Source organism: Apiospora kogelbergensis (assembly GCF_038363985.1).
Source record: "Apiospora kogelbergensis strain CBS 113332 chromosome Unknown utg000001l_segment0_segment0, whole genome shotgun sequence".
Taxonomy (NCBI): Eukaryota; Fungi; Ascomycota; class Sordariomycetes; order Amphisphaeriales; family Apiosporaceae; genus Apiospora; species Apiospora kogelbergensis.
Genome location: NW_027117418.1, coordinates 4,849,293 through 4,876,340, shown reverse-complemented (window position 1 = coordinate 4,876,340; position 27,048 = coordinate 4,849,293). Strand labels below are relative to the sequence as shown.

The window sequence follows — 27,048 nt, the reverse complement described above, 5'->3', positions numbered from 1 at the left end:
AGGGAACCCATCTGGTCCCAAAGAACGAAGACGCTGGGGACCAGTCTTTTTTTTTCTTTTTTTCTTTTTTTTTTGGGGGGGCAGAGTCCACGCACTACTAACTTTCAGGAGAGAAGGTATATGATCCACATCTTCAGCCAAACCCACGCAACTGGAGGGGCATTGCTCTCTCACATCGATTCGAGAACGCGCTATCCCCAGGATCCAGATCAGTGCAATACTGATCCTGCGTCCGACCAGTATCCGGAGAATGATATCAGCACATTAGACAGACCAAGCAGACCTTGGGACATTATTCCTCTTATTGGAAGAACTTCGAATCACCACCAGATCTATTATGCCACAAAGTGTCTCTGCCCCAAGGATATCTAATCACTTTGTACAGTCACACTTTGTACCGTCACACCTCCGGTATACAGTTTCCGGACCCATGGTTGAGGGTGTCTGGGAAAGTTACCATTCTTTCTCCCTTTTTCCGAAACAAATACTCAGCCCGGCTTCCATGTTTAAAACACCTTGTCACTTTCATTATATCTTTGGCATTTCAGTGTCCCGACAACGGGTTTTCTCTTGAGTCATCAATTCTCGATTACGATTTCAGGTTTAAACAGGAAAACAATTTATTCTTCCTCCTTCTTATCTCCTTCCTACGAACATCGGCATAGGCTACTTCCTGGACACCCGAAGAGAGAAAGGAAATTTAATTATCTACGTTAATGGATACCAACCGCTCAGCACATTACCGGGATAGTCAGTTCCCTCCATCGTCTCCCGCATTGCAAAGAAGCCAGAAATCAAAACGGTCCAAGAGTCGACGTTCCCCTTATTCCCCTCGGTCTCCGCGGCAAGCTACTGAAGCCTTTGCTGAAGCACCATTGTTTACGGCCCAGTCACCATGGCATAATTTCACCCTCCCAACTTCGGTGGCCTCTCAAGATTCTACCAGGGTCCAGTCCTCGCCACACTTACTCGGGTCACTCACTATGGCCGAGCCCTCGTCGTCAATCTACAGCCCCGAGCCACCAGCATACATACCAGCATCACCAATGATCTTCGACTGCGAGGATGCCGAGCCCGTCGGGGCCCAATCTCCAGTCTATATACCTCCAAACTTGAGCCCATCTCCGCACCCGGGTTCAATACCTCCAACTCCTAGCTCCTCCCCGCCTCCTTACATACCCCAAAGTCCGCTACCACCACATATACAACGGGATCATCGATTGACCGTGCCTTTCATCCTCTCCCACAATACAGGGAGGGAGGAGCAGCAGCGTCCACAGTTCTACCAGCCCCAACCTTTGCCCGTGGCCCTTGTCACACGCAAAAGTGAAACTCCACTATATGCGTGCGATATAGCGGCTGATATACCCAATGCGGCAGAGCTCAACAGACGAATGATCCAGGAGACCCTCGAGAGATGGGAAGCCTCCATCCAACAAGAAGAAGAGGCACGGGCACAGGAGGAGTACGAACGGGGTGGGGGCGATGGGGGCGAATCATGCGTCGATTCATGGATTGGGATGTGCCCTCGCCCCCTTATCCCAGTGTGGCCTGACGGCTACGAAATGCTTCCGCGACTTGAGAGCGCAGTCTTCGCGCAGATACCCCAGTATCACTTGATCCCGGAGCAACAGCAACAACAGCAGCAGCAGGAGCAACCATGGCAACTACCAAGAGGGACTAATGATGATGTTGCTGCATCCTTCCAGCCGACTGTTTATAATAGTGGCTATCATAGCAGCCGCCCTTTCGATATCTGATCAAGCCACGAGCGATCATGGACAGGGGGCAAATGTTGATGCATATGATTGAATATTGAGGTTAAGGCAATTTTGTCTAGTCTACGGTTTTACGTTATCAATCATTAGCGGTTAGATGCCTTGGCCTTTCTCAAGGAAGTCACAAGCAGGCGGGGCGTTGGCGGAGTTTCTTGACGGGCAGGCACCTGCTCCTTTTCAGGGGTCATTTTGATTTGGACATATACTCAATCAGTATTGTCGTGGAACTAAATCGAAATTAATCAGACATGGATAAACTTATGAATATATACCCTCACAATTTCGAAACGAATACAACAAAAATAGTACAAGAGCAATACCAGCTGCTTCAGTCTCCGTCTTTCACTAGAGAAACTGTTTACAGCTAGAAGATGGCAAGTTCATTCATCACGATAGATTGGCTATCTTGAACATCATACCCGAGCTGATGTCAAGGGCTGAGGCTCGACAAAATGCGATACCATGAAAACTTGAAACTCGAAGCTTGACAATGTAGTCAATAGTGATTCATGCGGTGCTAGTACGATATACAAAAGTAGAATTCATATCAGTATTTGAACTGTGTCCCTTCCCAGCCAGACCAAGTTCCATCTCGACTTCATGTTCGACAGCCAACCGTGTCCTGAGTTCTTCCTCGGCTTGTTTGAACGCGCGGTCAGCCAACATCCGCCCCTGCACATCGAGTGCGGTATCATACAGTATTTCGTACTATTTACTGGCGAATATGTTTTAATGGTCTCAAGCAAGACATTCTCGCTGTTCAACGAGAGTGCTTCGGGGCAAAATGGGTAGCATGTCGCGCTCACTCGAGTCATCACGACTCAAACCACGAGCATGCTGTGAGGTCGACGTACTAAGTGCATCCGGATACGCGCCATCATATGACTTGTAGTTGTCGTTGATGCTATTGTTGTGGGGCCGGTCAACGAGGGTGGCGGTGCAGATAGTCGTCGTCACCGACGAGAGGTCGGTAGTGCCTTTGGAGAGCAGATTCGGCAGTCGCCGCAAACTAGTGCCGCGGTTGGTGGAGACTGACTTGTTATACGACGCCGTGTTCGCCTGGCTGTTCGTCCGCTGCCTAGAGCTTCTAAACGACTTCGAGGCATCCTTGATCAGGACGCGCAGTACGGGGGTCGACGCCGCGATAATAGTCACGGCGATCTCTGCGTGGCCCCACACCACAAGGGGAGCTGTGTCGTAGATGGGATCCTTACTCCCGAGGTTTAGAACGTAAGAAGACTTGACAAAGGCTGTTGCTCCAGCGCTAGGATAGGTATGTTAACACTTGGGTGGGACTTTGAAGGGATACGGAGGATCTGTTCACTTACAATATACCACAGCTCATGGCCACCGCTACGCCGATTCTCTCAGTCAAACGCATGTGGACTTTCATGATGAGAAACCAAGGAAGGAGGGCCAGTGTGATATCCATGGCACCGGAATAGGCTGAGATCGAAGTCAGATAAGAGCATACGACTGGGTACGGGGTAGGTTGCATCAAAGATGCGTCGTACCTCCAGAGATTGTACCGTATATCGGAACGATCTGTGAAGGCCAACAAGCGCCTTTTAGGTATGGTTCCCAGAGTTTTCGGCTGGGTATACATTGGATGAAGTTGAATACCTGGCAAACAAGATCGATTGTGAGTGTGTCTTCCTCATGGTGATCGAGGCAAGCATTGAGGCACAAGCTGAAGACTTACAATACTGATTGCCAGGAAGAGATTGATAGTGATAATAATGAAAATCACCACGTGACGCAGGAGATCGCGGGATAGATGCAGCAGCGTGATGGCCCACGACGTCTTAGACCAAGCCACGCCAAGTACTTCTAAGACGAGGTCCACCTGGGCAAGTAAGCCTATCATAGGCAGCTTCTCTGGCCCTACGTTATAAATATGCTGGCCAAACCCTTGACTGACGTTGTAAGTGACCATTACAGCCGAGGCCAAAAGCATCATCTGTACAAGGCTGTCAGTGAGGGCTTTTCGGTAAAATCTACAACGTGATTGGTGATGATGTGATAGAGAACCCTAAAAGGAAACCCATGGCATACCCAGGCTAGGATGAGAACGTAGTCATCCCACCAAAGAGCTTGGTTGCGAGAGGTTCGACAGTAACAACGGAGAGTAAGGAAAGCGGATGACAGCCCGGTCAAGGCCCAGCTTGACCAGACCATCCAGGGCCCGTTTGAGTCATGGCTTAGTTGCGGAACTTCCACGTCCATGTTGAGAGACTGATCATGAACTGCGTAGGCAAAACTTCATGACCCGATATTCAAAAACGAAGTTGAAGCGGAATCTATGAAAGGCTGACTCGGAGGAACCTGCTGAAATAATAATATATGTCAAGTCCACAGAGAAAGACCGACGCATGAATAATCCAAAGCAACTGAGCTTAAGAAGAGCCAGGTTTGATATCGCTCTGGTCAGATCAAGATGCGGAGGAGTTGATGCACCCCGGGTCTCACGTCGGGCATATTTATCCAACTGAATTTGAGATCACAAGGGTGGCATTGTGCGGTGGACGGCGGGCAGATTACTTCCCAGTTACACGAGAAGAATGCGACGTCGAAAGTCGTCGATTGGTGTGACAGGGTGCCCCCATGTAACAGTGAAAGAAGCAAGTACATCGCATAGAGACAAATGGCCCCCGCATGTGCGCACAACTCGCCTACTTCACTTTATCCCATTTCGGAATTTTGAACCCAGCCCAACACCGGAGAAATATGCAGTACACAGGAGGCGGGCTCGGGTCCAGCCGAGCCAGACCACACGTCAATGACTACTACCGGCTGGCCTTCGCGTTGACGGGTACGTGCTGGATCTGCTTCCGGCCCAGCGGAAGAAAACGTCACCGATTGCTTCGCTTAGCGGCTGGGCTGTTCAAGTTCCCTGGAGGTCAAAACACTATTAGATGTGATGGGGATGTCAAGAGTGCCAATAACACAAACCGATACTACTTGAACAGGGTGCTTCCCTCCTTTCCTCCCACCAAGCCACCATGGGCGCGCCAAGAAATCGCTGATCGGCGACGAGAAGAGCCAACGAGCCGTGCAAAAAGGCCGGACGAATCGGACAAAAGTCCGGGTGGCAATGCGAATCTAGGCTGCGAGGGATGGTTGCAGGTGCGGTTGTTTTAAAACCCGTTCCTCGTCAAATTTTAAAACAAAAGCTGCGTGCCGAGCAGTCGGTACCCGTCATTGGCCGCGTCCGATCGTCCCGAAGAGCCCTTCAGCATCCTGAACCAATCTGGTTGGTCGTGCCCTGATCTGTAAGGGGCCACCGCCGACATCAACAGTGCCGAAACCATTACAGACGTAAGGGATATGAGAACAATGTAGACGAGGAGATACAATCCTTCTGTTTAGTCCGGAGATTTGTTTCACGGCCAAGGTGGCATCATGTGTTCTGTTGGATTACGGAGTACTCGCCGTAAGCTTCTTTTCTTTTTTTGCTCTTCGGTCCAATGAAGGTATGATCCCAACAGACCGAAACCTTATATATATGACTCTTAAAATGAACGCACACAAGCAAGTGGCCATTATAGTAAGTGTATAAGCCGGAGACACGGCGAGTTCGACAAGAGCCAATCAAACGACTATAGCAATCAAGAATAGCCACAGCAAGACAGCAAATCTTCTGCCTTCAGAAGGCGGACAGGCTTGGGAAGACCTCCCGAGCCCCCCTGCTTATGATCCTCATCCTGGGTGCTCCGGGTGTGGGAGAAGGCACGCAGTCGAAGTATCTTGCCTCCACGTTCGGACCGACCCACCTTTCCTACGGCGATCTCTTGCGAAGGCTCACAGACGAGAGACGACCGAACGTCGGTCGTCTCCACCTTGCCGCTCAAGAGTTCAGAAAAGCTCTTCGGCTCTGCCGTCACAAGACGGTGTGCCAAAGCGTGGGCCATGCATGCATGGTCTTACCGTTATTCCCAACCCTCTACAGAGCGGTGGGACGGAGAGCCACAGAGAGCGAGCGGCGTGCTTGATTGAGGCGCAGTCTGCAGATTGTTGTGTGCATCAATGAAGGGAAATTCCGATGTGAGGATTCGCATTAATGTACAAGTATTGGAAAGAAGATTACTTTGCCAATTGAGTTCCGAAGAAGCATCACAAACGGGTTACGGTAGGGCGAAGGGCGCTATTCTATTTTTTATACCTACCGATGGCAGCGCTCGTTGCTCCACCAACCCCCTGGAAAAGACGAGTGGAAGCCCAAGCTAGGGGCCTCAGTGCGCCCAAGCTCCTTCATGCTAATTTCCCACACAAATTACCGACTTACCTAACCAGCTAACCTCGACAGAATCGAAGAAAGGAGCAGGCATACACGCGACCGGGATCACCAAACCGCGTAGACACCGGCTTCATATCCTCGGTCTTATTGCCCTCTTCGCGACTCGATTAGTTCCATCCATTGGGACCTTCCTTTGGCATCAATCGATTGCTCGACCACCTCCTCCTCCCCCTCCTGACCGCCATGTCTGTACGCGTTGTGGCCCGAATCCGGCCGTTGCTTGAGAAAGAGCTCGACAAAGACATCATCGTCCACGCAGCCAGCACCGAAGATGGGAAGCCCACCACTCTCGTCCGGATACCAAGTCCGAAGAACGGAGCCGAGGAGTTCACTTTTGCCTTCAACAGCGTCTACGACCAAGAGACCTCGCAAGAGGACCTGTTCACTGCAGAGGGTACGCGAACACCAGGGCTCGACGTGAACACACACGTCTGCGTAGTAGAGTTCCGTGCTGACCGTCGTCTTTAGTTGCCCCTCACCTCAAGTCGCTCTTCCAAGGTCTCGATGTCACCCTCTTCGCGTACGGCGTCACCGGAACCGGCAAAACACACACGATGCGCGGAGGAATGAAGTTGGCCGAACGCGGTGTTATCCCCCGACTACTCAGCAGCGTTTTCCGTAGGTCGAAGAAGATTGCCAAGGACACCAATGGCGGTACCACGGTGTCTGTGGCCTTGTCCTACTACGAAATTTACAACGACAAGGTCTTCGACCTGCTCGAACCCCCCGAAAAGCGGATCCCGTCGGGTTTGCCCCTGCGGGAAGCCAATGGCAAGACCCACGTCGTCGGCCTATCAGAGCGGCCATGCGAGGACCTGAAGGACTTCGAAAAGCTGTACATTGAGTCCAACCTCAACCGCGTAACGGCGGCGACAAAGCTCAATGCACACAGCAGTAGAAGCCACGCTATCCTGCGCGTCAAGGTTACTCAGACGACAGAAGAAGGGGTGCTGGAGAGCATTGCCTCGGCCATTGATCTGGCCGGATCCGAGGACAACCGACGGACCGACAATGGCAAAGAACGTCTTGTCGAGTCGGCGGCAATCAACAAAAGCCTATTTGTGCTGAGCCAGTGCGTCGACGCCATCTCGCGAGGCGACCGACGTATCCCCTTCCGGGAATCCAAGATGACACGGATCCTGTCTCTGGGACAGAACAATGGAATCACGGTCATGATTCTGAACCTTGCGCCTCTCCGAAGCTACCACCTGGATACCCTCAGCAGTCTCAACGTCAGCTCCAGAGCCAAGAGAATCGAAGTGCGCGAAATCGAAAACGAGATCGTTTACAAGCAGGTCCCTCGCACCAATTCCGGCAACAGCCAGGGCTTGATCCGTCAGCCGCTCCGGCCGCTGGCCCATGCAGCCAGCACCCACAATGTCCTCACTGGTGCGGTGGCTGCCAAGGAGAAGGAGAAGGCGGCCGCGGATCGACCTGTGAAGCTCTTCAACGTCTACACAGATCGCTCAAAGCCTGCTATTCCTGCGAAGCCTACCTTGCCCGTGGCCGCCCTAGTCCCTGCCTCGGCCCCTGCTCCACGGTCAGCTAACACTGCCGTCAAGAGATCAGCGGTAGCCGTTTACAAACGTCCTGGGGATTCTGAAAGTGGCATAGCGCGCCCGAGCAAGATCACCCGGCCCGTACTGACGTCTCTTCCCCAGCCTAGCAAGCCTGCCGTCTCGGTTCCGGCCCCAGCCCAACCCTCTATTTCAGCCGAACTGATTGAAGCTATGGTGGAGAAGAAAGTTGCCGAGATTCTTGCTATGCGCACCCAACAAGCACAAGCCCCGGTCCAGCCCGAGATCAGCGACGCAGTGCAGAAACGCCTGGACGCACTCGAGCGCCGGATTGATGATGGCCGTCATGATGACACCAAGTCAGAGGGTCTTCGGTTCCTGTTGATGGCCCGGCAGCACAAGGAGAGGGGCGAGGATGCCAGTGCGCTCAAGATGTACGAGATGGCGTTGCCGTACTTCCCCGGTCAAGCAAAGCTCCTCGCCAAGATGGATAGGCTCAAGTTGAAGTTGGCGGCCAAGGCGGCAGGAAAGGACAGCGGCTGTGATGTTCACAGCGAGTCGGGCGGCAGTCCCGTCTCGCGCAAGAAGAAAGCTCACCGCCAAACAGACGGCGAGGACGACGAGGCCTCTGAAGTGGCCGACGACGAGTCGGACTACTCGCGAGACCGAAAGAAGAGTAAGAAGGCCAAAGCCGCCAAGCCGGGCTCTTTCCTTGACGAAACACCCTTGACACCCCATATGCAAGAACTGTTCGACATCATCAATTCGAAAGACGCTAACGCCATCATGGGGCTGCAGGGGATTGGGCCGAAGAGAGCGCGTGATTTGGTGGATTATCTGTCCGTTGCGGCGGAACAGGAAGGCGGTGCCATATCCTCTCTGGCGCAGTTGCGTGCTGTTCCTGGAATGGGCGGCCGCACTGTCGAGAGGGCCTACGAGGGACTCGTGGCGAGCCGAGCTTAGAGCTGCATTGTTTGGCGAGACTTGTCCGCATTGTTAGAAGGTGTTTGAAGGCCAAGCCTAGAGTAAGCATTTGGGCCGGTTGCATTGGCGAGGCGTTCAAGGGGTTGGTTCATGGTATTCCGCACTAGACTTGTTTGGATACTGTTTGAGCATATGGTCAGGCGCAATCTTTCTTTGCCGTTCTTTTCGGCCCTGTTGGCTACACTGTCTTTTACTGCGCATTTGAGATTTCCCCCTCGTCGTCTATCCCTAGACCAGACAGTTTCTTTTGTTGTTTTTGACAGGTCGGTATTAGTAGAGTACATATCTTTACACGAACAAATTGATGCTTTCCCCTAAAATATCAACCTTGGCCTAGACCCGAAGTTCGGCAATGAAATCGAATGGCGCCGATCCTTAGCGGCCTTGCTTAGCTCCCGTGCCGTGGCGATCAGGTCCCGTTCCCGATCTTCACGTCATCGATCTTCACATCATCGATCTTCGTTCATCACCAGCCTGCCAACGCTCTTGTCGCGTCTTGGGAAACATAACGCCCCGAAGCTTGTCAAGTCATAGCACGACGGCTATCTGTCCCGATCCGTACCTCTAGTAGGATCGCTTGCCTTCTTGCATCACTACTTTCCTGGCCATCCACGCGTTTTTCGACCTGGTACTGAGACAATCCCGCTGTTCGCTTTCGGACTTGCAGACTAGTCCGGGGCTACATTTCTTTTCCAACAAGTCGCACTCTTTCTACGGCGTTTCCAAAGTCATGATGATCTTGACAACTCCACTTGAATGCCGAAAAATGGTGTTTCCCGATCAGAGCTCCCCGGCATACCCGCCGTGAAGGTTCCTTCCTGTAGGTGAAAATGCATGACGTGACTGATCGTCCTAAGCGTCAAATATGAGCTGCGAACTGTGGTTCTCCTCTTATATGGATGATAATATGTTAGATTATTGACAGGCTCATCCATCCCTTGTACTCTGGCTCATTTCTTCAACAGCAAAACTAGACATCCCTTTCTACGGTCAAGGCTGGTGTCGTTTGCAGGCGGTTGGCCATCAGCAGAACATTGTCAAGAATGGCGGCGCTTTTTCGTGATTCCTTTTTCGGTCAAAGCTTGCGCTTCATCACCGGCGGCAAGGTCTTCAAGTACCCGGAAGAAGTCGACTCATCTTTATGGACCAAGTATGTCCATGCTGAAAAGTCGGCCAACATGGCCCAACACGGCCAGACAAGCGCGCCCAGACGATCGTCTCAGGGAGGTTCTGGCCAGCCAGACTCCCGACAACTGTCGCCCAACTCTCGCTCATCTTCGGCAACGGAGGTCGACCACGAAGCGGTCGCCAACAGCAGTCATAAGCGCCACATCGATCCCGAGAAGGGCAGGGACTACTATATTGTCGACTGGTACGGGCCTCATGACCCTGAGGTATGTATTGCACATTGTCGCGTTGTAGCCCGTCTAACTTCATACAGAATCCACGAAACTGGTCCCGACCCAAGAAGTTCTTTGTCACCTTTGAAATCTGCCTTCTGACCTTCAGCGTATACATTGGCTCCGCCATTTACTCCGCTGGCATAATGGGAGTGACCCAGGAGTTCGGTGTATCTCCCGTGGCGGCGACCCTAGGGTTGACGCTGTTCGTTGCTGGCTATGGCCTGGGGCCCATGCTCTGGTCACCCCTCTCCGAAATCCCTCAGACTGGCCGGAATCCTATCTACATCATCACGTTGGCCTTGTTCGTTATTTTCCAAGTCCCCACCGCTCTGGCGACCAACTTTGGCATGCTTCTGGCATTTCGATTCATCACTGGCTTCATCGGCAGCCCATCGCTCGCTACCGGAGGCGCCAGCATCGGAGACATGTACTCGCCCGCCAAGCGCACTTACGGCCTGGCAGTCTGGGGAATCGGCGCTGTCTGCGGTAAGTTACAATCTAACGCTTACACACAAGCTTAGACGCATTACTAAAACGCTGCCTAGGCCCTACCCTTGGTCCCTTGGTCGGTGGGTTTGCTGTCGAAAAGGAGACCTGGCGCTGGACTATTTGGGAGATCATGTGGCTCTCTGGTGCTACACTGATTTTGCTTGTCTTTTTCCTTCCCGAGACATCGTCGGCCAACATTCTCTACCGCCGGGCCCGTCGCCTTCGCAAGCTTACAGGCAATGACAAGCTTATCTGCGAGCCAGAACTCGCGGGACAGGAAATGACCGGCAAGGATGTTGTATCGATGGTGCTCATCCGCCCCTTCTCGCTCCTCTTCACTGAGCCCATTGTCTTTGCCCTCGACCTGTACATCGCTCTCATCTACGGTATCCTCTACATCTGGTTTGAGTCCTTCCCCATTGTTTTCACTGAAATATACGGCTTCAGCCTGGGCAAGCAAGGCTTGGCTTTCATCGGCATCCTCGTTGGCGTCTTCGTTGTCTTGCCCCCATTCGCCTGGTACCAACACAAGTACATCGAGTCCAAGTTTAACGCGGACGGCGAGCTTAAGCCTGAGTGGCGCCTGCCCCCGGCCTTCGTCGGCTCTCTCGCCATCCCCATCTGCCTCTTCTGGTTCGGCTGGACGTCACGCACCGACATCCACTGGATCGTGCCCATCATTGGCACCGCCTGGTTCAGTGTCGGCACTTTCTTACTTTTCAATTGCGTCATGAATTATCTCAGCGATGCCTATCCGGAGTACATTGCTAGTGTACTTGCTGGCAATGACTTATTGAGAAGCGGATTTGGCGCCGGGTTTGTGAGTTCACCTTTTCGCCCCATTCTCTGGTTCGTTTTTTTTTGCTGGACTTGACAGGACAAATAACTAATTTGATACAGCCATTGTTTGCTAGAGCAATGTACGAATATCTGGGTGTTGATTGGGCGTCCTCAACTCTAGCGTTCATTTCAATTGCGTTTATACCTATCCCGTTCCTCTTGTTCAAGTATGGCGAAAAACTGCGGCACAAGAGCAAACATGCGCGTCACGATCTTTAGACTGTTAATGGCCGATGAAACCGATTAATAACCTTGATACGCAAATACGTATACAGCTATAACACCTAGTAATACATCTTTCTCTTACAAACCTGTCACCTCTTTAACCACTCTTCTTAACGTACACGTCTGTAAATGTTGACTCGGCAGCTTTCAGTACATATGAAGAGAAGTCAGTGAAAAATGTTGCCTAAATGATCTGGGATTCATCGGGAGTAAATTATTTCGCCAATTTGATCAAGCTTGAAATGGCGTCCTCATGGCACATAACAGTTCGAATCTTCCATCTCATGAGCCACTGATCTGTATAGCCACTCCGTTTCTGTTTTGGTATCCCATATGTCTCGTCGTTATGACATTTCTCGTAGGTTGTCTCGAAAGCTCCTGAAAGCTCCATCCCAAGCTCAAAAGCATGGATCGAATAGTGTTGAGCAGAAAACAGCGCTTGATCTTCTTGTTCCTTGCTAACACGATGCCCCTCTACCCCTAGCGCCCATTTCGATATGCAGCTATGCATCACGTGGGAAGACCTTGTCCCCTCTCCTCCCTTCCCCCACCAGTACAGGCCCGTTCACAATTCCGTGATGTCTTCCGATTTTGTGTAGACGATGCTGTTCGGAAAGTCGGCCGCAGCCCGGTTCAACCCGCGGAGGCTATCTGGGAGCGAGCCTGACTGTAATGAATCAACGCAATCGTCCACAATACTGCCATCTCTGAGGTCCTGGCGCCGTGTCCTAGTAAGCCAGTACTCAAATGGCCCACCTAATTAAGCTTATTAGTCATGTTTTGCAAAAGCTGTGTGGCACATCTCGAAGTGATGTGCCGCCGGGATGTGATGGATAGAGGAGAGAAGCCTACGATTTTGGTCTAATGCATCACCAAGTTCCATACAGCGCTCTTCGGCTGTGTGTTCTGTGTGCATATCGAGGAAATGGTTCAACATCTTGCTAATATCCTTGAGTGGCCACTTGCATGGGGCACTGGGCACGCGACTGGAACCCGCTGACAGATATTTGCTCGACGTGCAGAGGCGACACTTCCAGAACCCGAGGCGCTGGACCGCGCGCTCACCGCCGCCGTTGAAGCTAGGGGTTACGTCAACCTCGATAGTGTCTTCGTTGTTGTCATCACTGTGAGCGATGCCGTTGTGGCCGCTGACGGGTGGCAGCTGCTTGTGGCTGGGTTTAGACGACAGACGTTGACGCTTAGCACCGCTGCTGCCGCCGCCGCCGCTCATAGAGCTCTGTTGTATCTCTGACGACCGCCGCTTGGTGGGAGCAGGGTCAAAACTGAACATTTGCTGCCGCTTGCCGGTATGATGCGAGGCGGACATGGCCGACTGGCGTGCCTGAGCATCGATCATCTCAAGCCGGTGCTGGCAGTGGCGAATCTGGTGGCCCATGTCCAGCACGCGCAGCTGCACGGCCCGCGCCTCCTGGGGCGTGAGGTCTGGTGCGGCAAGTTGGTGGCGGCATGACTCCAGGTCATAGCGGTACGCTAGAATATCCTCCTCCAGTTGGCGGCGGGTGATCTGGTTGAGGTCGATGCTCGACTCATAGTTCACGCTGTGCTGGTCTGGATTTGCAAGGCTCCCGTGTCCGTTCATCATGTTGTTGCTAGTACCTGGTAGAATCGGTACCTATGTCGAATGTCAACGTGTGTCACTGGCATCCACTCAGGCTCTGACGAGTTCTTTGTGTCTGTCGGTATCAGAGTAAAAGAAATATGAAAAGCCGCCTGGATTCTGGATTGGGGTAAAACCTTGGGTGGAAGGAACAACGAAGATCGTATAGGAAAGAGCAAGCGTGACTCTTTGTTCCTTCCTCAATGGCGAGTCATCTCATACACTTTCCCAAACACATTGCCACACATCGGGGAAAACAAAATAGGGGTAGTAGAGAGCAATCCCTACCTCGGGTATGAGTTGATGGATATCAGGCATTTCCCGATTCAAGCCCAGCGAATAACCCTGGGTGGTGAAGCCTCTCTGCTTTGTTGTCATAGTTGGTATTGGCATGCAAGTTGCATCCATCCGTTGAGGCTGAGGGTTGGATGGTATAAAAGAACTTGAATACAGCCTCTCGCCGTTGCTGGTACCCTGAAACAAGTTGGGCTGGTTGAAGTGGCTCATGGATATGTAGTGTTCGGTATTGACCGAAAAGATTCTGGAGGTGTGTTGCGGTTTATCTTGAACCCGGAATAGGGCAAGTCAGACGCGGGAGCGCTGGTGGAATGAGGAATGTCGATGTTGGGGGTTGAATAGAAACAAGAGGGTGGGTCTTCTTGCGTCCGGAAAGGAAAAAAAAATCAAAGGGGAGAAAAAGAAAGAAAAAGAAACATAGGAAACTAGAATAAAAAAAAACCGGGTCGGACTAAAAGCAAGCACAATAAAGGTATCCTATCCTGAATGTGTTCATTGCAGCTCCTTTGGAGTGCATTGAAAGCAATGTGCAGGTCTAGGTCGTTAGCGGTTCATTAACCGAGACACTTTTCTTTATGCTCTGCCCCTTTATTCCGAACAGCGCCAGCCACGTATTTCGTCCGGGCAGTCTTTTTTACTCTTCTTCTAGTTGTTGAAGATCGAAAACTGTATCTTGACGCTATTCAGGCCATGTGGGGCCGCTGATAAGCCATAAGCCGGGCTCGACAAGTCCGCCAGTCGGTCTCCCCCACGGCTCTGATTCGCCGACATGGACTGGTCGCAGAGGCGCATAAAATTGCGCTGACTAAGCCAGGTATTATCATGTCGCTGCGCCGTGATACAAAATGGACATTGATGGACTTGCTATGCACAATTGAGATGTTTTGGATGCTCAGGGGTAAAGGTTTGTGGGGATCAAACGCCAAGCTGCGTTCGTCTCATGCTGCCCATCCCCCTTGTCTCAGATAATTACTGGACATCGAACCGTTCCGCAGCTTTTAAGCTGTCTTCTGTCAAGTTTCTTCTTAGTTCATCTCATCTCATATCAAAACAATTCTAAAAAAACTGCAGGTCGTTTTCTGAGTAGCCATGGTAGCTGTCACCAGTTCTTCTGTCTTTCCAGCCCTATGGGCTATCGCCTCAGCCACGACGCAAGTCGTTGCACCATACCTACCTATACAGCAATGCCCGCTTCCAAACTCGATATATCGGCCACAGAGCGAGATATGCCTAAAATCGGATTCTTCTCGACTTGGAAACATGACCAAGAAAGCTGAGCATCAGCTGCCCCGTTCTTGGGTGCGCGGCAACCACTGCTTCATCTCGGGCAAGACGGAGTACTGTGCCTTCGCAAAACCGTCTTTTGGCAATAGTGAAGGAGTCGCGGTCGTCACCACGCCTGAGCGGGTCTCCAAGCTGGCGACGGGGATATTTTCCGACAAAGGAGGTCAAACACAGCCGTCACACGAGAGTGTAAGCTTTTATGAAGACGCCGAAATCCCCGGGAAGGGCATTGGTCTGATAGCCACGAAGCCCATCCGCGCCGGTCAGCGTATCATGGCGCGGACGCCCGCCGTCATGATAGACCGTAGCGCCCTGGACACGCTGTCCGAAAACGAGTCCGTCGCCTTGCTGGTGCAGGGGGTGGAGGCGCTGCCCGACCTGCACCGAAGCCGGTATCTGAATCTCACGACGCACGGAAGCTTCGTCGACCGGCAAGCTAGAATCAGTCAGATCTTTGCCGTGAACTCTTTCCGGACTTGGGTTGGCGACCAAGGAGCTGACTTTCACTCTGTTTTCACAGAAAGTAAGTTGCCTCCCCATGCGGCATGAGAGGAAGATGACGGATTTCAACTGACACACACAACCCTACCAGTTTCGCGGCTAAACCACGATTGTCGTCCGAATTGTGTCTACTACTTTGACCCCGAGACTCTCAGCCAGAAGGTCTATGCTGTACGAGACATTATGGTGGGCGAAGAGATTACCGTATCTTACATTGATGGCTTCCAGTCGAGCGCGGCGCGCCGGGAGCGCCTGCATGAGCACTGGGGATTCGCGTGCGGGTGTCCCGCATGCACGGCGGAATCGTACCTGGTGGCCGAGTCCGACAGCCGGATCGAGCAGATACTGAAACTCTGGGCCGAGCTGGACGACTACTCGCCTAGTTCGACAAAAGCGCCGACCCCCGAGAAGGCGGAGCTGTTGATCGAGCTGTACCGGCTCGAGCGGCTCGAGGGCAGGCTGCAGGAGGCCTACTACCGCGCCGCCATTGAGTACCTGGGCATTGGGAAGATCGCCCCTGCCATGAGGTATGCGAGACTATGCATTGACAGCGGTCTGAAATTCAAGGGGCCTGGGAAGCCATTCATCACGAGTATGGAGGATCTTTTAAGGAATCCAAAAGGGCACAAATACTGGATGTTTCGGGTACGTAAGTCTCCGAACGCGTAAAGTTGTTGCCTATGGATTATCGGCGTGCTTTGGGAGTATATAACGTCACAAACATAGACAGAGCCGTAATAATTGATTATATCCTCGACGGCATGTTGCATTTGTCAAATGTCGTTTATATTGGCCACTTGGCATCGAACCTAAAGAAAATAAAAGAATAAGGGGAAGGGTTTTCGTGTGGGTGATGGGTTGCTCAGGGGTAATGTGATATGGCCACGATCTTGCGAATGATAAACCGTGTCGATCATTGGCCTGGCATAGCAGTGGTAGAACAAACTTCAACGATATCCGTAAGACTCTCAATAGCTCCGTTCTTCTATTGGATGAGAATGGCGGAGTTTATAGGAAAGCCTTAGCTCCGCTTCAGTTTCAGCTACAACAGCAAGATGATGATGACGTCACGTGACATAAGGCAGCAACGACTTTGGGGCCCCTAGTAATAGTTTTGCCAATAAACGATACACTGTGGTTTTTGTGTAATAGGGCGTTGTGGCGAGAAGGGTTATGATCTAGCACATGCTCAAGCCGAACGGAGAGTTCACACACTCTGGACAGCGGCTACTGGCTTCAATGACTGGGATTTGACAGAAAACCCCGCACTGAAGGTCGTTGATGAAATCATCGAGTGGTTCACACCTGTCTTTCACAGGGTAGGCTAGCTCAACACCAGCGCGATGGATCCAGTATCCGCCGTAGGTATAGCTGCGGCCGCAGCTCAGTTCATCGGCGTCGGCATCAAGGCGGCCAGGCTCTGCAAGGAGATTCGCGACAATGCCGACTCCTCAACCGATAAGAACAAGACTCTTGAAAGCCTGGTCCGCGAGGCTCGGGAATCCAGGAAGGAACTACTCACGTGTCCACCCCAACGGGCCCCCAGACGTATCAGCGACCTGGCAACGAGATGCGTTCAAGCGGCCGATGAGCTACTGCAGTTACTCGAAGCTGTACGCGGAGCTGGAGCCAGCAAAAATTCCAACACAGCCCGAAAGCTCTTTCGTGTTATGAAAGAGAGAAAGCAAATTGAGAAGATGGAAAGGTCAATTCAAGACAAAGAGAGGCTTTTACAATCTCTGCTCATCGACGACATATGGTAAGTTCTGACGAGACATTTCCAACGCGGTACATGCTTTATTCTGACCACCTCCCTAGGCGCTTGCTCAATATTGATTCTCGTGAGCGTACCCCAATATTCTCCACACTCGATGCAATGGTCCGGGAGATATTGGAAGGACTGAACAGTATAAAAATTGCCTCGAAGGCAGACAACACACAGCTGTTGAAAGAAATCGAGACGATCCCGGCTAAGCTGAGCAGTCGTTTCGATGAACTCGAGACTACAGTCAAACACGACTCGACCAAACAGACCAAACTAGCGCCAGGTTCCATGAGGAGTCACGACAGTTGGATTTCCATGAAGAGTTCATGAAGAGTCTGTTCTTTCCGGATATGACTCGACGGGAATTTGAGATAAAGAATGCTGCACCGGGGACGCTTCACTGGATCTATGGACGAGTCCCTCCCAAGGAACTCGACGACAATGATTTACTTGAGAACAAAATCGATGCATTCGAAGGGTTTGTCGATTGGCTACGATACGATTGTTGCGAATACTGGATTTCGGGCAAGCTTGGATCAGGAAAGTCGACCCTCATGGCTTACATCCTTGGTGATGGTAACACGAAAAAGCTTCTGAGGGTTTGGTCTGGGAATGAAGATGTTCTGATCTTATCATTCTTCTTTTGGCGTCTCGGCACCGGCCTCCAAAATACTATGGAGGGGCTTTTGAGAAGCCTTCTCTACCAGATCTGCTCAGCGAAGCGTGACGTTAGGGGAGATGACGTCTCCCAATTCATAGGCAGCATTATGAGACATTTGGGGATTGGGAGGTATAGGATAACAACCTGGACTGAGAAAACGCTGTCCGAAGCGTTCAACGCGGCTTTACACTATCTCAAGGCTGAGCGCGTCTGTATCTTCGTTGACGGTTTGGATGAATACGTCGGCGATTACGACAACCTAATCGGTTTTCTGCGAGGAATTCAAAAGGGCGGCAATGTCAAAGTATGTGTCTCAAGTCGCCCAGAGGTCCCTTTGGTCCGAAGACTCGTACACGCCAAACAACTCCGTCTGCAAGACTTCAACTATGCCGACATTCGGCGCTTCGCTAAATCGAGGATTGAAAACAACAACATGGACATTCGAGTCATTCGTGATGGGAGTGACTACATAGCCGAGCAGATCGCCCAAAGTGCCGAAGGCGTCTTTTTATGGGCTGTTCTGGTGACACAGGCCGCCATTCAAGGCGCCGAGGCAGGTGACGACGCGGATATTATTCTTCGCAGAATTGTGAAGACGCCAAAGGTTATCGAGGAGATTTTTGCATCCATGCTTAGTCAGATTGACGAGTTTTACGTGGAATCTCTGATGTTTTATTCAAGGCTTATGGAAATCGCCAATGGCGTCTCGGACGACGCGCCGCAAGGCACATACTGCCGTGAACATATTCTCTCCGTTCCGGTCCTGACCGCTGCAAGAGCCGGTGTCACTTTCAGTTCAGATGCCTCTTTCGCTTCTATGTGCCAACAGACCGAGTGGCAAGTCACAGCTCGAAGCGCTGGCCTGATGGAGATCAGACACCGAAAACGATACGGCTGGGAGGCGACGAATTGGAAGTCAGGCTGCGCCTGGGTTGTCCCATCGGGGATCGACAATACAAATGTGTGGGCCGGCGGATTTCCAGACCAGCTCCAGCGACATGCTCTGGAAGACCCTGTGCCATATCCCTCGACACTCCATTATGAGACAAGGTACGTGGACTGGGTTCATCGCTCAGCATACGAAGCTCTTAGCGATCCGCAGAACATACAGAAGTTGGCACTACCGCATGTATCATACGAGGACGGTTGCAAGAGACTACTGGAGTCTTACTTACGTTGGATCGCTTTCGCTCCGTCTTGTGGGCAAGTCATACATGGATTCCATACTACGCTCACGACTCTTCGAGTGCAGAATCTTTTCCACATATTGCGAAGTTTGGAGGATGAACATTCTTCGATGACAGATTCTGCGGCCCAGTGCCTTTTTCACATGACCACCCATATGGACATGGTTGAGCTCCGATCATGTCTCTCTCCCGAGAAAGTACCATGGCCAGCGTATGCTATCTTTTGGGTGTTTTGTGGACAGAGTCTCCCGAGCTACATCAGATCCCATGCCCACGAGGCAGCGCCGACTATACGAGCAATCCTACACGGCAATGGGCTTCTCAGACAGGATGCTTCCTGCATCCAGCTGGAGCTATTGGACTATGTGACATCATGGTCACGGGCATACACCCCAACTCCAAGGTATACAACACTCCTATATGGATCGAAATATTGGGGGATGCATCGGCTGAAGCCCATCTCCTATGCCAGCCTCGTGGCAATTGATGGCAGTCCTGCCGATAAGGAAGAGCAAATGGTAATGGCCGAGTTTGCACTGTTAGTCAAACAATTCAGGCCGGAGGAGCTCAGTCAATCTGAAGACCACCACCAGCCCCAAGGCGAACACAGCAATGGATCGCCATATCAAAGGAGTCCGAACACGGTGAAAATCAACGTGCTTTTGAATATATCAAGAGCCTTGCGACTTTATCTTGACGTGGCGGGGACTAAACGTCTTACTATACAACTTTCTGCACCCGCATATCACTCTTCCCACGACGATCTGGGTAACGATTACGACGATGATGATTACCCACACTTGCAGCTGGTGTGTCACCCTAGACCAGGCACTTGGAAAAGCTACATCAGCGCACGCAGAAAACAGTGTCTGGATAGACTCCTGGGTCCCATCGTACTGAAATTGCGAAGAGCTACTTCGATGGGCTTGCTCCGGAACCTGCGACTGATCCGGGAGAGATCTCAGTACTACCCGGACAGAACATCCACAATTGCCGAAGTAAGCTGCTCTGAAACGAAATTTCTCGAATGTTTTAGCATGGTCGTGGAAGACATACAAAAAGAATGGACAGCAACTCTCTTCTACGGAACAGCTTCTTGCATTTGCCTGCATCTGCACAGATGTGCTAGACCTGTTCAGGTCTATGCAGACCAAGTCATACAAAGATGTTACCAGAGCGCGGTGGGCCTGGAGGGGTGGCAGACGAGCCAAGGACAAACAAGATGCTGATATGGCAAGGGACAGAGATTCAATGGGAGAACAAGATTCGGATTAGTCAAATTGAAAGCAAGATTGTTGAAACAGGAGCTAGTATATATCTGTCGAGGATCCCACCAGCTGCTGCCTACATAGCCTACAAGCTACATCTTCTGCAACGTAATGTTCAATGCCAGGTTCTTGACGCTCAAGACCTTGCCCGCGTTGTCCGACTCGAAGATGAACTCGTCGAGGGGCATACCGGCGTACGTGACGCCCGTGTAGTCGATCCAGGTCCCGCAGTCGGTAGAGAAGCCCGTGCCCGGGTTGCTAGGTGCCCCCTGGGCCTCGAAGACGGCCTTGAAGGCCTCACGGGGCCCGGACTGCAGGCCAGTGTAGTACAGACGCGCCGAGGGGGTCGAAGAGTTGCCAGCGGCCGGGTCCGAGGGCACCGACAGGCCCGACTGCAGCGCCTGGGCCACGGGGAGCATGTCGGTGCCGTTACTAACCCACGAGCTGATGCCGAGCCCGGGCTTGGCCGGGTCTGTCGTGAACTCGATCGACGACGTCAGATTGGGATAGACGGCCGGGTCTGCCACGTAGCGGCCCCCGTAGCGGCTGTTGGCGTCGTCGCGGGTCGCCGCGTCGTAGGCCGGCAGCACAATGGCCCCAATAAAGTCGGCCATGCTCCAGATGCCGCCCTCCGTCCTGGGCCCAGCTACCATGACGGTGATGCCCAGATCGAACTCGGGCAGGATGGTCAGTAGTGACGAGTAGTCGCCGACGCCACCGGCCTTGGTGAAGGCCGTGACGGTGCGGTGCGGGTTGTCGGAGCTCAGGCGCAGGCGCCGCAGGCCCCAGGGCATGCCCACGGCGGCCACGTTGTCGGCCGAATACGAGACGGGCTTCAGCCAGCGCCGCGTCATCAGGGGCTTGAGCACGGTGGAGCTCATGATGGCCCGCCCCAGTGTCGTGAGGTCGCCCGTCGAGGCGAACATGTTTCCCGAGGGCGCCTCATCACCGATATAGGCCTTCCAACCTGTCTGCCACACGTCGCCACGCGGGATAATGCCGACCTTCTCCGGCGGATTGTAGTAGTACGTGTGCCGCATATTCAACGGGTCCAACACGGTGGCGTTCAGGGACGCGACAAACGAGCGGCCCGTCATCTTCTCCAGGGCGTAGGCGACCAGCTGGAAAGCGATGTTGGAGTAGGCCGGGGTCTTCCAGGGCGCGAAAGAGGGGTAGGCCGTCGAGATGCCCTCGAAGAACTCTGTGAAGGAATTAGTTCTCGTCGGGCGTTGTCGCTGGACAAGTGACTGTTGCACTCACGGGTTCGGTTGCATAGGGGTTGGCGCCACAAGGGGGGCCGCGCTCCTAAAGGCGGAAACCCTAGACTCACGGCTCTGTCAAGAGGCACAGCTCCAATTATCTCTCCAAGAATGAGGTCTGTTTCAGAAGTCGCATCTGTCAGTATGTGCTTGAATCCGACGTAAAAGCATCACATAATGAAGTGTGAGGCCTCACAATCTCGCTCAATCCCAGACATCTACAAATGCCAAGGTCAATACAGCATTCCGTGACAGTTGGCCTCGGAGGTTTCTTACCTGTGACAAAAGCGCTTCTATTGTGATATCTTCCCATTTCACAGATCGAAGCTCGTCGACTGGTCCGTCTCCACGGCGGTTTACAATGTCTTGCAACTCGGGTACAAACTCTGTGATGGGGTGGTTGAAATACTTGTCTCCCGTCTCTGCCAAGAAGGCGAGAACCGTGTAAATCTTGGTCACACTCCCAAGTCGGAATACAGTGTCGATGTCCACCTTCTTGACCCCTGTTGTGTTGCTGGGCAGGTTCTGAGCGGTATGAAACCGCTCAAATAGGACCGGTGGTCCTGGGTTCGTGGAGAAGAGCTGGACGGTGAAGCTGTAGTTGACAGCCTTTTGGTCTAAATCATCAAATGTAGTTTTGAGATTCTCCATTGCGGTCTTCCATATCGCGCTGTCCGTAACCCGCTGCGGTTTGGGGAACTCAGCTCCGTAGATGGGACAGTTCGGGTTCGCAAGCACCAGGGGCGCCCCGAAGGAGAGAAGACTTAGTAGCCTCTGCAAGACCTTCATCTTGTCGAATGCTCCCAGATGGTACTATCGTTTGAGTTGACATGGACTACCGGGATCATGTAGGATAGATGAATACAAGGTCCCTTGTGCTGGCTGTGGGTTCATCTTGTAGCTATTATATATCCGTTGCAATACAGCTGCGGCTGCACATTTGTTCCACCTCGTTGTGCTGGGCATCACATCCCGATTCCTTTAGGCAAATGAACTGATAGCGTCCCATGGGTGCCAACAGGGGTTTGTCCAATTGAGGAGCGGACAATGATACCCATCGGTACAGGCTAAATCGCGGCGTGATAGTAGGGCTATCTTACGGAACCCCCCTTACGGAACCCCCTACGACAGTTTGACGTCAAAATAAGATGAACCGGAAGGAATAACGCTGCAGCACTCGACCAGCTAAAGAGAAAAGGGGGTAGAGACGTCTGTCGGGCCTGGTGGTCGATTCAACGGTTATTATTCTGGCCACTGCCGGGATCGCATTACGGGAATGCGTGTCGAGCCAAGGAGCGCACAACCAGAAACCTGACGACCCGGATATTGTGGCTTGAGTGATATCAGGCAAGGTACAATGCATGTGTTTAGATAAGAGTATTGCACAGCGTCGCAGTGCCCAGCACTTGTCACGGAGTTGGGGCTTGCGCGCTCCGATCTAGATTCGGACCTCGGCAATAGCCATTTTGGCAATTCGTAGCCCATTCGCTCACGTCCTCGGGGGCTACCGTGTTTGAGGCCCGGCCGGGAGGCTATAGTCTAGAATATTGCACCTCCTATGCACTTGGTTGATAACGTAATATGCACAGCGCCAAGGGCATGTTGCAGAACTGGCCGGCATTTGATGACTCTACGGCTTTGAATCAGTATGAATCATAACGTGGGCGAGAAGGTCGCCAGCCAATAGAAGACACTGTCGGGACTCAAGCCAACCCCACTGTCGCCGATCCCTGCCGCTGATGCATTCCTGACTCACGCAGGCAGGCGATTGGCCAATAGGGGTGGTGTTTTACTGGAGCTGGTATAGAACGCCTGTGCCGTGGTCGAGTAGTGGTCGAGTAGTGGTCGAGTATATAGTCGGTAGGAGCAGAAGATGAATCGATGCTCCCAGACCGTTTCGCAATAGACAACCCATTTGTACACAAGACGATTTTGAACGATACCTCCGCATCTCGCTTGGCAATGGACTCGAACACTGTGGCTGGCAGCCACGCCGGCGCGACCCCATCGCCGATAGGGGATGAGCGCTATACCCGTTCAACATTCATCCCGGAAAGCTGCTTGTTCTGCAACAAACAACTGGAGGACACCGATGCCAACCGGTCACACATGCAAACAGTACACGGGCTTTTCATCCCAAGCAGAGACCGGCTGCTAGTGGATCTGGACACCTTGTTCGACTACTTGCATCTGGTCATCTTTGGCTACAACGAATGTATAAGCTGCGGCATTCAACGGAATACCCCTTTAGCAGCACAGCAACGTAAAGTTTCCCCATCAAATTCTTTCCTGTTCATGTGAACTCACCCTAGTTCCACAGATATGATGGGCAAAAATCACTGTAGATTTGACATTGCAGGAGAAGGCTCTGAATTCGCCGACTTTTATGACTTTTCCGAGGCTGAAGATGACGACGGGGAAGACAATGCAGGCGATGGGGTGACCGTGTCTGAGTCAACGGCAATGAAGCAGGCAACGTGGATAGACGACAACTCGCTACGGCTTCCCTCAGGAAAGATCATATCAAGTCGACCAGACAGCCTCGCAGGCCTTTCGCGCCAGAAAAAGACCATCGCCCAATGGAACCAAATCAGCAGCCGACTCAAAATCTCGGTGATGCGAGTGGAATTGACGGCCAGCAGCAGCAGCAGCCGCCAGATACGGCAACATCGTTGGCCGAGTGCTCTGATTCTCCCCGGACGAAAGCCCTGACAAAAAGCGAGAAGCGGGAAACGGCATTTAGGACTCAGCTGGCCAACATGCGTGTGGGCGACCGCCAAGCTCTGGCCCATCTACCGCTGCCTCAACAGAGGTCCGAAATCGCCACGTCGTTGAAGCAGCTGAAGAAAGCCCGGCAGCTGGAACGGCGGCACCAGATTTCAACTGAAAGAAGCGGGAACAAGACGTTGATGAAGCATTACGTTGCTGATGGTCCAGCAAGACCCAATGGCTGAGCAAACTTCAGATGGCAGTGAAATGATATGTCTACTTCGTTGCGTTGAGCCATGTCCGTCAGGGGTAAACACTTTCACCGCTGGCTGTGTGTGGTGACTAGATAATCAGTTTACATAACGAATATTACACCGATACGAGAACAGTCCTTGCAGCTCCGCCCGCGAGCAGGTGGAAGATGAGTGCGTGCAAAACCATGGCCAAGTCTGATTATATTCACCACGCAGAGTTGGCGATACGACGTGCATTTAGATGATATTTGTCTGCTTGATGTGGCCTCCATCCTGACCCAGGTACTGGGATGCCTGCCCGCGTACCACTTGTGGCAGGTGTTGCCTTTTCCTGGTGAGCAATGCACCACCAGGAAGCTCAATTACTACATTATTGGTCCTCTCGACCCGTTGTACGTAGTGGTCACATTCCCCTTTGTCTGCTCAGCTCAGGCTGTCGCCACAATCAGTCACTACCATGTCCCACCCGCTAATACGTCGGTTTGATTCAACCAGCACCGATTTGCTCTGATGCATGCTGCCGGTTCCGATTCCGATCAAGCCCCAACTTCCGATGAAGCGCAGATTGATGCTCTGGCCCCTTTTCTTCTCCGGCCTGTTCGTCGTCATCGCTTCCATACTTCGGTCTTATTACTCGCTCCAGTCCCTGGACGAGATCCTCCAGTCGGGCAGAGATGGAGAAGGAGGTGGAGGAGGAAGAGCGCTCGGGTTGCAGCGAGGATATGCCAAGGACTATTCACGTCACCACCGAGTATACCGTGTCCAGCCGATACGGCGAGGCCATGCCGAGGCTCGACGTTTGATATTGCTGCTGCTATGTTGCTGAAATCCCGTGTTTCATGGGGGAGACAAGCAAACGGAAACCAAACTAGTTTAATATGGCTCTATATAAAAAAAGAATGGCAGCTTTATAGTGCCACGACTATACTGGGGTGAGCTGAAGCCCCACAGGGTCCGCCAATAGTAGCTGGCTTGTGTCTCGGCGTCTATTAAATAACGGCGTCACGGGCTATTGGGCTTCGCTTCCCCTTTGAGTTTGGCTTCCCTCGCGTCAAAAGCTTCAGGGCGTCTGGAATCCCAGCTGGAACCTGTGCTAGTTTCATTCTCCAAGCCAGCTCCCTGCACCCTAGCACGGCCCCCAAGCCGATTCAGCTGTCAAAGTTCCTCGCATTGAAGGCCAAGACTTGCTGGTCTCGTGAGAATTCTTCTTCGCTTTTTGCCTGCTGCAAAATAAAGACAGCCAGCCTGGAATGCATGTATTTGTGTTTTGATCCGAATCTCGGCCTAGGCCATGCACGCTCTGGGCCCTCGGGATGGGCATATTACCTGCTCGCTAGTCCGCATTCCAGGGACTTCTCGAATTCCTCTGAATAGGAGAGGGGGCTGTTTATATTTCGTGTTTCCGTCTCCTAACTCGACCACCCTCATCATGCCATCGACACCATGATCGGCCGCTCGTTATTCAGTGCGCGCGTCTTCTGCCTCGCGCTTTCTCTTCTCTTTCTAGCCATCTACTTCCTGGTCCTGCTGAGGCCAGATAGCGTGCCTAGCGCCGCCGACTTTGAAGAAGTCTTCCGCTACCGCGAGAAACATGTCGCCACGGCCTCTCCTGATCTGATTCCGCAGAAGATATGGCAGATCTTCCTGACCCCCCGCGACGTCTCCACCGGCCATACCGGGGGCATCGACCATGAGAAGCTGGGCGACACAGCTTCCTGGATAGCCATGAACCCGGACCACCAGTACACCCTCATGAGTCTGAACGCCGCCGACCGATTCGTCAAGACCAACTTCGCCTCCAATTGGACGGTGCGGCGGATATACCAACAGCTTCGGAACCCTGGGCTCAAGTCGGACCTGCTCCGGTATTTGATTCTGTCCGTCGAGGGCGGCGTGTACACGGACACGGACACGGAATGCTTTCAGCCCATCGACCGTTGGGTCCCCGGCAGTTCCGCGGCCGGGCGCGTGTCGTGGTTGGGATCGAGTTCGATAAGCTCGACGGGCCCAACTGGGTAGATATCCCACATGACCTGCAGGTAAGGCGCCCCCTCCCTCTTGCGCTGTGATGGCCCTGGGGCTCGCACTCGTGCTAAGACGCCCAACTTCAGTTTTGCCAGTGGACCATCGCCGCGGCCCCCGGGCATCCCCTCTTCACCAGGATGGTGGAGAGGGCCATCACGTCGCTCAAGGCGACGGCGAGCGAGCACAGCACGACGGTGGCGGCCCTCCAGGCGACCAGCTTCGAGACGATGAACTCGACGGGGCCGGCGGCCTTCACCGATGTGGTGTTCGAGATGATCCAGCTTGCCGACCCGTCGGTCCAGAGCCTGCGCGACCTCTCCGGGATGGCGGAGCCCAGGCTCTACGGCGACATCCTGGTACTGCCCATCGACGGCTTCGGCATGGGCCAGCCCCATTCGCACAGCACGAACGATGGCTCGGTTCCGCCCGGTGCAATGTTGAGACACAACTTCAGGGGCTCTTGGAGGGCCCCGTCATAGATGGCTCTTTTGTAACAAGTTAGAAGTATTAAAACGTTTGAATTGGCTCAGTATGACAGCAATATCGCTTTCGATTCCTCTTTCCTCTCATTGGCGGAAAAACAGCCCCCATGTCGGAAATCCCCACGACGCTCTCCCCCACGATACTTCCCCGCAGACTGCCCCCAACCCCAACCGACCCACCGGGACATCTGCCGGCCCTCCTAGT

General features: G+C 52.7%; 10 protein-coding genes across 10 annotated transcripts; 7 read left to right on the top strand and 3 right to left on the bottom strand.

Annotated features, from left to right (window-relative positions):
* Window positions 1-983: 983 nt before the first annotated feature.
* On the top strand, window positions 984-1,760 carry PG998_001553 (uncharacterized protein; the record flags this gene model as incomplete). The annotated part of the gene is made up of 1 exon (XM_066868371.1): window positions 984-1,760. One exon carries the CDS (start codon window positions 984-986, stop codon window positions 1,758-1,760), a length of 777 nt encoding a protein of 258 aa, XP_066736786.1.
* Window positions 1,761-2,516: 756 nt separating this feature from the next.
* PG998_001552 (uncharacterized protein) lies at window positions 2,517-4,004 on the bottom strand (the record flags this gene model as incomplete). Its single annotated transcript, XM_066868370.1, has 5 exons — window positions 2,517-3,042; window positions 3,107-3,224; window positions 3,293-3,323; window positions 3,481-3,738; window positions 3,834-4,004. 5 exons carry the CDS (start codon window positions 4,002-4,004, stop codon window positions 2,517-2,519), a joined length of 1,104 nt encoding a protein of 367 aa, XP_066736785.1.
* Window positions 4,005-6,258: 2,254 nt separating this feature from the next.
* On the top strand, window positions 6,259-8,555 carry PG998_001551 (kinesin heavy chain; the record flags this gene model as incomplete). The annotated part of the gene is made up of 2 exons (XM_066868369.1): window positions 6,259-6,469; window positions 6,544-8,555. 2 exons carry the CDS (start codon window positions 6,259-6,261, stop codon window positions 8,553-8,555), a joined length of 2,223 nt encoding a protein of 740 aa, XP_066736784.1.
* Window positions 8,556-9,619: 1,064 nt separating this feature from the next.
* Window positions 9,620-11,527, top strand: PG998_001550 (uncharacterized protein; the record flags this gene model as incomplete). Its single annotated transcript, XM_066868368.1, has 4 exons — window positions 9,620-9,970; window positions 10,018-10,465; window positions 10,525-11,288; window positions 11,369-11,527. The coding sequence occupies 4 exons, from the start codon at window positions 9,620-9,622 to the stop codon at window positions 11,525-11,527; spliced, it is 1,722 nt and encodes a 573-aa protein (XP_066736783.1).
* A 571-nt stretch (window positions 11,528-12,098) lies between these two features.
* PG998_001549 (uncharacterized protein) lies at window positions 12,099-13,136 on the bottom strand (the record flags this gene model as incomplete). The annotated part of the gene is made up of 2 exons (XM_066868367.1): window positions 12,099-12,289; window positions 12,386-13,136. 2 exons carry the CDS (start codon window positions 13,134-13,136, stop codon window positions 12,099-12,101), a joined length of 942 nt encoding a protein of 313 aa, XP_066736782.1.
* A 1,572-nt stretch (window positions 13,137-14,708) lies between these two features.
* PG998_001548 (SET domain-containing protein 5) lies at window positions 14,709-15,902 on the top strand (the record flags this gene model as incomplete). Its single annotated transcript, XM_066868366.1, has 2 exons — window positions 14,709-15,255; window positions 15,325-15,902. The coding sequence occupies 2 exons, from the start codon at window positions 14,709-14,711 to the stop codon at window positions 15,900-15,902; spliced, it is 1,125 nt and encodes a 374-aa protein (XP_066736781.1).
* A 674-nt stretch (window positions 15,903-16,576) lies between these two features.
* PG998_001547 (uncharacterized protein) lies at window positions 16,577-19,215 on the top strand (the record flags this gene model as incomplete). Its single annotated transcript, XM_066868365.1, has 3 exons — window positions 16,577-16,833; window positions 17,795-18,709; window positions 19,089-19,215. The coding sequence occupies 3 exons, from the start codon at window positions 16,577-16,579 to the stop codon at window positions 19,213-19,215; spliced, it is 1,299 nt and encodes a 432-aa protein (XP_066736780.1).
* Window positions 19,216-20,206: 991 nt separating this feature from the next.
* On the bottom strand, window positions 20,207-22,162 carry PG998_001546 (beta-lactamase/transpeptidase-like protein; the record flags this gene model as incomplete). Its single annotated transcript, XM_066868364.1, has 4 exons — window positions 20,207-21,315; window positions 21,375-21,491; window positions 21,570-21,591; window positions 21,650-22,162. 4 exons carry the CDS (start codon window positions 22,160-22,162, stop codon window positions 20,207-20,209), a joined length of 1,761 nt encoding a protein of 586 aa, XP_066736779.1.
* A 1,173-nt stretch (window positions 22,163-23,335) lies between these two features.
* Window positions 23,336-24,327, top strand: PG998_001545 (uncharacterized protein; the record flags this gene model as incomplete). Its single annotated transcript, XM_066868363.1, has 3 exons — window positions 23,336-23,636; window positions 23,694-23,986; window positions 24,016-24,327. The coding sequence occupies 3 exons, from the start codon at window positions 23,336-23,338 to the stop codon at window positions 24,325-24,327; spliced, it is 906 nt and encodes a 301-aa protein (XP_066736778.1).
* Window positions 24,328-25,779: 1,452 nt separating this feature from the next.
* PG998_001544 (Initiation-specific alpha-1-6-mannosyltransferase) lies at window positions 25,780-26,840 on the top strand (the record flags this gene model as incomplete). The annotated part of the gene is given in 3 exon segments (XM_066868362.1): window positions 25,780-26,277; window positions 26,289-26,375; window positions 26,448-26,840. 3 exon segments carry the CDS (start codon window positions 25,780-25,782, stop codon window positions 26,838-26,840), a joined length of 978 nt encoding a protein of 325 aa, XP_066736777.1.
* Window positions 26,841-27,048: the final 208 nt, after the last annotated feature.